Source organism: Thalia democratica, unplaced genomic scaffold (assembly GCF_965202585.1).
Source record: "Thalia democratica unplaced genomic scaffold, ktThaDemo2.hap1.1 HAP1_SCAFFOLD_1830, whole genome shotgun sequence".
NCBI classification, from domain to species: Eukaryota; Metazoa; Chordata; class Thaliacea; order Salpida; family Salpidae; genus Thalia; species Thalia democratica.
Window position 1 is genome coordinate 1 of NW_028140635.1, and position 10892 is coordinate 10892.

General features: G+C 24.5%; 1 protein-coding gene across 1 annotated transcript; it reads right to left on the minus strand.

The window, feature by feature from the left end:
• Nucleotides 1–6362: 6362 nt before the first annotated feature.
• LOC145848901 (relaxin receptor 2-like) lies at nucleotides 6363–6989 on the minus strand (the record flags this gene model as incomplete). Its single annotated transcript, XM_082954096.1, has 1 exon — nucleotides 6363–6989. A coding segment is annotated over exon 1 (627 nt), but the record flags the coding sequence as incomplete, so codon positions are not given.
• Nucleotides 6990–10892: the final 3903 nt, after the last annotated feature.

Sequence of the window (10892 nt, forward strand, 5' to 3'; positions counted from 1 at the left end):
TTGTATTGCATATATGTGTAGATAATAAATGAACATTAAGCAATATAATTAGTTGTGAATTTTTAGCTTATTTTAAGAGTAATAACTAAAGCTCTGAAGTTGAATTCAAGAAAAAAATTACAAATTTATTAACTCATTAGTCTATCTATAAAAATATGTCTAACAAAGTTAATCAACGAAACTGAAAGCATATTTACCTACATTAAAAATTTTATTAAAATAAAGTTCTATCTAGTTTTAGAAAAATAAATTTCATTTTTTAAAGTTTATTACCAAAAAAGATTTATTCGAAATAAAAATTTTAGTGTATTTAGCAAAAAGTCAAGCTTTCCTGTAACATTTAAAACATTTTGATAAAATTGAATTTCTAATGAACTATGTAAAACAAATAATAAATTCTTAAAAACTCTTTGCTTTAATTGATGATCTACACATTATAAAAACTACAAATGCTAGAAAAACCACCAAAACAACTTGGTTAAAGTTTTCACATGTGTTACTAAAACTAAATAACTTAAATATATCAAAGATTATATAAAAAAGAGTCATTCAAATAATTTTAGATTTAAAAAGTAAAAAACGCACTAACACTTATTGAAAATAAAGCTATTTAAGCTGTTATGTTCAAAAACTTGAAAACCTAACACTTCAGCTCTAAAAAGTGCAAACTGAATTCGATAAATCGAAGTTAAAATCAAACTTGAGTTTTGATACACCTGCGTAAAAATCATAAAACCTTAACCTACTCAGCATTGGTAATGAATTAGTATATACTGTTTACTGTTATATAACCTAGTCCCTCAAATCGTCTTTGTATGTTATTGGTGTTTTTAAAAGTCACTATTTTTTGTCTTGATCTTGACAACTATAAAAAATCTATAAAAGTCTTTGTTTTTGTTTGAATTACTTACGTTTTTGTTCTTTAGTCAACAAAAATTATCTACTTTTTTTTGCTGAAAAACAAAAGTAGTTCTAACAATAGTAAAAGCTTTTGTAGATTTATTTTGACAAATTCACTAAACTATGATATGACTAACATCAACTAAACTTAGAAATGTAAGACCTAAACTTAAATATCTAAAAAAAAACTGAGACTTTTTCTTAAAATTTTAGTTTCATAAAACGTTTTACATTGCCCATCTGTCTGTAACATGTTATTATTTTAATTTAAAATCTAAAAAAAAACAAATTTTCATGTTTATTTTTGAGTGGGGAAAATTATAGAAAAAACTTTTGCGATTTGTATAAACATTAAAAATACGAAAAAGCATTTCTAAAACAAGCAAAACTTCAACATGAAATATGGGCGACACTAGTTTGACATTGTTTTATGTAAATAGTTAATCATGTTAAGGGAATTTTGTTTCTACTGCAATTAAATGATGTTTTAAATCGGGAATTTACGTTTTACGTGAGCAATTTATGTCTATCCTTAAAAAGTTAAAAAACATTCATAATGTTTTTAAAAGTAAAAAAAAACTTAAGTGAAGTATTACTTAGTTGAATTTTAAAATTTATATTTTACTTAAATAAATACCTAACATTTTCCAAGTAACTTTTTCGACATTTTAAACAGTTTTTATTTAGTTTTTGGTATGATATACCTTTCATTCTAGCAAAAAAAAAATACTGTAACAACTTAGTTTGATTATTTTATTAAAAAACATTTAGTTAGGTGATATATGTTGTTTAAGAAATGACAAGCTAAAACATAATAGCACTCAGACAATTTGTAAGATATTTATATATGTCATTAGTTTAAACTTTATTTTTGACTGTTTTTATTAAAAAAATTTAACTGTAGTGCTAAATTTTTGAACTTTAATTGGACTATATTTAGAACGATTTAGAAGTTTCATTTAATTACGTTTAACATTACAAAATAAATAAGCAAAACACAAACAAACAGTTGTAACGGCTTTAATTTTGTATAATTGAAAGCAGTCTGGTACATTATAAGTTTTGAATTTAGTATATAATACTTAACAAACTTAATAGTATTTTTTCTGTTACTGAAAACTTAGGTTAAAAATTTCTAATTAATCTCTAAAATATTATGCTAGAAATTAAAACTCAAAGAGTTTTAAATTAAATACTTAAAATAAACTTAAAAATGATACATAATCAACAAAAAAAGAAAACTTAACTTGCTTATATCTAATTTATTTTTTCAGTATTCAAACTTCTCTGTGATAACAAAAAAAAACATTACTGCACACTCGTAATATATTTAGAAACTAGTTGAGGATAAGAAACATGCAAAAGTGTTTCTATTTATACACATTATGACGTCACAAATCTCTGGAGATCATCAAACTTGGATTTTCTCCGCAGACGTACAGCTGCTGCTTAGTGACACAACTTCTTCTAGAACGCACAAGTCTCATCTTTATTATGACGTCATATTGTCATACAGGTTTTACGTGATAAAATCTTTCATAATTAATTGACACTTTTGTGTAATCGTTTAATTGGGCATACTATTTTGAGTGGCATGAATATAGCCGACGTTTGGAAGCTTTAAATAGTATATTTTCTAAACTAGGTTTTTATTTAAAATGAATAAACTTTGATTTACTTCACAAAAAATTTCAAAGGTGCAATACAAAACGTTTATAAAATAAAAGTTAAAATAGTTTTTAAAAGTATTTGTTAAAAAAAGAGTTTTTAAAGTTTAACTTTACAGAAAAAGCTTAACTTAGATGAAATCTCATGGTTTTTTTTTGGTAATTAGATTAGTTGTTCTATATATTGAACTTTTCAGATGATAACATGCTTATTAATATTAAAGCATGAAATTGGTTAATAATATGAGTCCTTATCAACAAGAAATTATTAATGTTTAAGCTGTTTAATTACAAATAAAAATTTGTAAAGTTTTACAATTTAAGTAAACTGCATTGTACTTCTTGGAAAATGTGCATTTTAATAAAAATAATCTAAAAAGAAAGAGCAATAAACTTTGAAACTATCTATTTTTTTTTAGTTTCAGTTCAACAAATCTAAGATTGAAGTATAAAACATTTTTTTTAGCAAAAATAAGTTCTTTAAAGTAATTATTTTTTAGTTATGGTAGTTTTAAATTCCTCCAATACAATCTAGTTAGAATTAATAACAAATATAAAGTTTGAATTTGGTAACCCTTTAAAAATATTTTTTAATAATTTAAAGTAAAAAGTTAGGAAAAATTAATGTATTTTTCTAACTTGTTTGGCCTAAATATTATAATCGTATGAGAAGTTTCAACAAAAATCTTTTAAAAGGTATTTAAAGTGATACTTGTCACAATTAATAACTTGAATTAAAAACTAGCTACAATATACTTTTTATACCGTAAGATATTTAGCATAATTACGTTTATTTTTACTTATGTATTGACACTAAAAAACTTTTAGTACTGTTACTGATATAGTTTTAATAAGTTTTGTTTTTTAATGAAACTATAGGAATTAAAACTTTGGGTTGATAATGAAAGTTTAATAAAAACGTACTCGAATAGAACATAACTTACTTATAAAGTTTTTAAGCGAGTATTTAAAATAAGATTTTAGTCGGTTTTGAAAAGGTAAAAGTTTAAAAACTCACAGAAATCACAGCTTTTTCTTAAAAGTAATAAACACAAAGTTTCATCTTATTTTATTGACAAAATTAGAATTAAACATAGTTTTTTTCATTTTTAATTTTCATAACATTTGAACTTTAAAAGTTTAATCTTGATAACATTTAAAAAGCATCGTACTTTAAATAACAAAAAAGTCTTTTTTAGCTATCAACTTTTAAAATTTTCAAGAAAAGTTTAGCATTTTAAATTTTAACCTAATTTTGATAACCCTAAGTAATGTGCTAGTAAATTTTCAGGTTTCTTTCATTAGTTCATAGATAAAAATAGTTTCCAATATAAATCAACAAAAATAATCATAAAGACTTTATTTAAAGCAATCTTTTCAAGTACTTAGGAAGCAATGTATTAACAACTTAAAACCTATCTGTTTGAATAAATCATATTTTTTTGTAAAGTAGATTCAAACTTAATGTTTAGTTTAATATTTTAAGTACTTTTTGTACAGGTTTTAAGTTTTTTTTTTAAAGTTTTATTTTTACAATTTGTAAACGTTGGAAAAAAAAGAACTAAAAATCTCAGTTTTCAAAAATTTTTTGAAAACGAAAAAAATGAGAAACCATCAAAATCAAATTCATGCAAATGACTTGTTTATATTCTTTAAAATACAATTTTCAATTTTAAAAACTTTCGTAGTTAACGCTATACACCTTTAGATAGTTAGTTTATTGAACAAAAACAAAAAAAAAATTGCTCAAAATTTTTTTGGTTCAATGACCTGGATAGCAAAAAGACCTCTCGATCATCGAGTTGCATACCCAAACTTATTAATAACTATGCATAAACAAATATTAAAATTATAATGAGCTAAAAATGAAAAAGAAGATAGTAAAACATAAAGCATTTTAAGTAAAAAAATTTTTATAAAAAATATTTTAAAAGAACTGCTTGTGTTATTTATACTAGTTTTCAGGTGTAAATCTTCAAAGTATGTTAAATTTAGTTAAAGTATAAAAAATGTTAAAAGAGTAATTTTACAAAAAACTTTCAATATTTAGAGTTTGAAAGGTTTAACAGACAAACAATAAATTACAAAATGTATACTGAATGTTTAAATTAAAAACTTTAATGTTTTTAAAACTATCAAAACTATGTTTGGTTTACATACTACATTACTATGTAAAAAAGATAAAACTTTATAAGCAGTTTACCATTGTTTGTTACGTTAACATACAAACTGATTTAAAAACAAGTTCAAAGATACTTTCAAGTTAATAGATTTTTAAAAAGTTTTCAACTAAAATTCTATCAAAAGTATCTTTGGTTGAAAATAAAATAAGATATTTTTTTGTTCTTTAAAAAACAGTTCTAATGTCACAGCCGGCGTCAATGCTTTTTGATACTGACAGCAGCAGAACACTTCAACAGTTTTAAATAATCAGGTTGAGTTGTTCAAACAACAGAATATACAGGTACAAATTTCATTAACCGTACAAACCGATACCATTTCAATTAACCGAACACGTTCCATTTCAGCGGTTATGCTAAGCAGAACAAAGTTTGAAACATACTTACGTTATTAAGGAATAACAATCAAGACCTAACAGTAAAGTTAAAAAAACTTTTGTTCCTGAAACCTCTCTATGTATACTGTATACATGTTTTAAAATATTAAAAAAAAATAGTGAGTTTTTACCATTATAATTAACAATGTTTTGTTGAATTAATAATTTTATAAACAAGCCGGGTAAACATCCAAAAGAGTTAGATTTACCATCGTAAACTTGAAAATTTGAATTTTGGTTTCAATTTGAATGCTTAAAACCAACAGAAACGATTCACAAATGCACGGAGCGTCTTTTCTCACGAGCTCAGTTAACACTATTATTTATTAAATTTTTTCTTTAAAACGTTTTTGATTAAGTTAGAATTAAGTTAATAATTCATTTAAAAACTGAACTTTTTCGACTAAGCTAAAGTGTAAAAATGTCGGCTCGTGCAAAAGTGTCGCTTCGTGCAAAAGTGTCGCTCCGTGCGAAAGTTATAGTCGTGCATTTCTGACACCTTTCCTTTCATAAAATTTTTGCAAATACTTTTTTATTAGTTCATACGAAGATATCTCTACTCTTGAGTATAAAAATGGGTTAATAAAACTATTTATTGGCAAAAGCACAATAGAAGACAGAGGGTGTACAATATCAGGAATTTTGAACCCAAAATAACTAGCGTACGTAAATGTGATTATTTGTAGCCAACAAACTATATCTGTAAGCACAATCAAAAACACTCTTATCATAAATTTCCTTTCGTTTTTTGGTTTTTTCCTAGAACGGTTTTTTACTTTTGATGATCTTATTTCAAAAAATATTAAAATATATCCCACTGATATAAGAGTTATTAAAAGCAAGTTAAAACTCATTAAAATTAAAGAAAATCTTTTAGCTAATAAAGATTTTGAATAAAAATCAGGTAGGCAAACTGATGACGAACTGTAAAAACAAAAAGTGTTTTTTACAACAACACTAGTGTTTGGGTGTTGTCTCTTCATTTCATCTACATTCATCAACCAGTTTTTAAAAGTTGTTGGTACATGCTTGTACTCTGATAGTGGAAGTACAAAAACTTCACTACTGTATTCATTTTCACTTAAATCGGCAAAATTCACAATTGAGTCGATGGTTTTATTTTTAAGAAACATGTTGCTTGAAATGAGCATACTTTGCATAAACTGTTTTTGTAAAACTATAGGTGTAACCGATAACAGTATTGGTATAGACCAGCACATAATAAGCAAATAAATAACTTTGTTTTTAAAGTTGTATAAACTATTAAATGGTTTATAAACAGTATATAGTCGAAGCCAAGTCATTAATGCTAGTAAATTTAAGGATGTTTGTGATGAAACTATGGTGAGAACTCCTATAACATTGCAAGGTAAGCTGGAACGCCACTCCAGGTCATTTAAACAATATTTACCTGAAAATTTCATTGAAAAACATGCTAAAGTAGCCAAAACAAAGCCAAAAATTATATCGGAAAACGACAGGTTGATTACGAGTATAAGGTTGTAAAAACTAACCAAACGGGTTTTGTCAAGGTTTTTCATTTCTATATAGCACTTTACTAGTGCAATCATATTTAGAACAAATACTGCTAAAGTAGAACACCATATATACTTTCTTAAAGTTGGGTTTTTAATTATTTCTTCTGCTGAGCTTATTGAGTTATTCTTACATTCATCTGACCTATCAGAACAGTCTAATTGGTTGTCATTAACTTTTGTTCTACTAATTGAAAGTGGAAAACCTGTGACGCAATTAAAATGTGTTTTACTTGAACAATACTTTTCGTCAGACTGATCTGTGCAATCAAAGTTGAAATCACAGACCTTTTCAATTTCAATGATTTCATCTTGGTTGTAGTCGCACATAAAATACCAAGAGCACTTTAGCAAGTTACTGTCGCATACTGTATAAAACTTATTGATAAAACCAGAAGTTTTTATATACCTTTCATCTATGTGTTGAAAAGCCGGATTGTTATAAGAACTTAAAGTACGTAAATAGTAAATAAGACCAGGTTCAACATTAGAAACGTCTATTAAAGTCATTTTATCAAATATCAAAAAGTTAAAGAATTGGATAAATCTACAAAACAGGTCAACTCCACTTGTTGTTAAATTTAAACTGTCATCTTCTGTAGCAGGACATTCAAAGTATTCATTACAACGCGTAGCTGAGTAATTTTTGAGACTGTATGGTGTTTTTATTGCTTTTTGCAAAATATTCCCTCTGAATTTGTTTTCTTCGTCAACAATAACAAAATAAACCTTACTTGAAGTATACTGTCGAAATTGAGAAGTTGGTCGTTTGAAGTTCATAGGTGTTGTTTCTTTAAAACAGTTGATATAATTTAATGGCTGTGTATTAAGATGCTCGTAACTACTAAAAAGTGTTAGTTCACAATCCAATCGACGTGTTGGCAAAGTTGTAAAACTTATATACCATAGAACTCCAATACCAAATAGTTTTGCAAAGTCATCATAAAGTGGATCTCCATATGGGTTTACTTTGAACACAAACATCGTCTGAAAGCAACATTAATGGGGTTTTGTATGTTACTAAATATTTTTTATCGTGTTTACATAGTTTGCTAAACTTTAACCATTTAAAATGCAATAAAGCTTTAAAACACAAGTACTAACCAAAGTGCTTTTGGTTATAGTTGTAATAAACTGTCGTTTGCTATTTATTGTTTTATTTGGTAAACTGACTATTTTTCGATAAAAAGTTAAGTTTTTGAAATTAATTTAAAATAATTTAAGAGACTTATGGCTAGCACAAATAAAGCATTTAATTTTAATGTAAAGATTAAGTGGAAGGTAAACAATAATATAAAAATCAATTTTTTTTTGACTTACTTGTTTTCTTTTTGAGGTACCAACTGGTAAAGGCAAAAAGTATATTGCTTCGTTAGAATCGCTAAAAGCACTTAATTGAATTTTAATACCATTTATATCTTTTTCTTCTGCTTTTAATTTTAGAAAACAGCTTTAAACTATTTAAATTGTATTAGTACTTTACAAAAAACCGACAACACAAAAGTTTAATTTTAAATGTTATAAATTATGAAACTGTCTACGTAAAGACAATATTATTCTATCATCTTTATAACCTGTTTATAGCTAAACTAAAATATTCTGAGAATTAGTTAAAGTAAACTTTACTTTCATAACGTTAAAAAACTTGCCATATTTTAACTACAACTTGTTGGATTCTACATTGAAAACATCAATTATCTAAAAATCGTAAAAAACTAGAAGTGGTGATTTTGTTTGTTTATACGTCAAGAAAGTAAGTAAACTAACCAACAGTATACGAAAGTAGAATGTAATCAACAAGTGTTTCCTCTTCAACAGTTTTTATTATTTCTGCAGTACAATGTGAGTTAGTAAGGTTGTATTCTGTAATTTAAAATAAACTTGTAAACTAATAAGAACACAAATATAAAACTTCACTCGAGGTTTTTTTATACGAATTAATAAATTTTGTTTGTTACAAATTGTGTAAATTACTAACCATCAAAAAATTCTGTTTTATCACTTTTTTGTATTAAACAGCCCGTATAGTTAGTATAATTTCTTTTTGTGTTTTCTGTAAACTTTTCATTACAAAATATGACACTTTTTTTAAGGAGCTGACAATTTGTTAAGTTTTTCGCCAGAGCAACTAATATATATGTTATTAATAGCTTCATCTGTTTATTAAAACAAATTTTGATTTTAAAAGTCAACAAAAACATTTTTTACATTAGTAGATAACTTTACATTTATATAATAATACAAAGTGTACTGATAACATCTGTTTCAAAAATATAGTAGTTTAAGAAAACAGACTTTTTTTTTTGTTTTGATAACTCATGAATTAATACACTCAATGCAAAGTTTGAATAAATCCAAAACTCTACTATAAAGTCTTTTACAGATTTGTAGCTTTTAAAATTTGGTTAGTAAAGTAATTACGTGTAACACTAAACAGAATAATTTTGTTTCAAAATTCAGATAATCAAGTATATTTTAAAATTCAGTATCTTTAAAAAATGATGTATTGTTTTTTTTAAATGTTTTAGATACTTATTTTTATTAACATTTGTTAATAATGCATAGTAGTATAACCAAAATCTGTAAGAAAGATATACTTAATAACAAACTTACAAAAAAAAAAGTGAGTAAAACTCAAGACAAGCCTTTTTTTGTAAATTATAATTTTAAGTTTTCTTCGAATTTGTTGAAAATGCAAAACAATTTTTAGTTAAGATTTACAAAAAACTAGAAAAAATGAAAAGATTTCAAGGTAAAACACGCAGTTGAACAAAAACTTTGATTAAAAACATTTTTAATGACATTTTTCTGTAATTTTTTCTATTGAATGAGAATTAAAAAAAGTCCAACTGTTATATTTGTTAAAAAATTAATACTTTTTTAATTAATCAAACAGCTAAAACATACTACATTTGAAAATACTACTTTAACTAGAGTAAAAGATTGTTTATTATATATTTTTTTTTCTATTCGCATCTAATTTTTTACAAACAGCTACTAGTTAACTTCATTTTATGATAAAAATGATAAACAATTTTTTTTTTAATCAGCTAATAGCCTTAAATTTTGAAATACTATAAAAGGGTACTTCTTGTAAAAAATATTAAATTTGTTGAAATTGTTACAAATTAGTTTTTTAGTTTAAAAAAATAATCAACAAATTGAGTGCTATGGTCTATCAATTCCAGAATTTAAAAATTGCGTATAAAAGTCATTTGTAAATTTTATAGTTTCTAAAGCTACCAAATCATCAACACCATAATGTGTTTAATCATGAAGAATTATGCATTAAAAAAGTAGAAGCTTAAAAATAGACAGCATTTCATTTATAACGGCGTTACTTTGTATAAAAACTTAAAAAACGCAATGACGAAATAAAAAAAACTGAGCTACTAAAAAAACTAACTAAATTTGATTAACACACTAAATTGTTTGTTATAAATAAAATTCAAATACAACTATTTTTTCATTTGTTTTAAACTTGTTTAAATTTTTTACTTTATTTTTGTTTTTTTAAGCTATGTTCAAATGCAATTTAAGTGTTGAGATTTTAAAAGTGTTATTGTACTTTTATTGATATTGACCCATATTTTACGACATAGTTAGTATTAATTATTTTTTGTTATTTTTTTCTTTAAAGTTAGTAAGAATAAACATCCTTTCTTTTTATTAGTTACTCTTTAAATGAAGCCTGAAATTAATGTTTATTTAAATTTATACATCGCACTTATGCCTTTAACTTATAAAACCTTGGACAATAAAAACCTACAGTTCTAAAACATTTACAACTAAAATCGACTTATACTTTGACGAACTAAAAAAATTGCAAGTAAAAAATATAACTAGCTACAGTTGTTCTGTAGTTTTTTTTTTTAATTTACAGTAGTTTGTGAACTTCAAACAAATATTATACTATTTGATTAAAACTTTACCTTTATATTTAAACATTAATAACAGAATGACATTTAAATTTTTGATTTTTTTAAACATTTCGCTTGACATTGTGTATGTATATTTTTAAACATAAAACTACTTATAATAAAGAGTATAAACTTAACTTTGAAATGTTTTCAAACTATTTTTAACACTTTAAAAGTTCACTGGAATTGTAAAAAAAAATGTTTTTAAACAAATCATAAAGATGTAAATTTTGAATAAGTGTATTTTATAGATTGTATGCATAATTTTGAAAAAAAAATTTTTAATTATGAATGCTAATTTTAAAAACAAAAA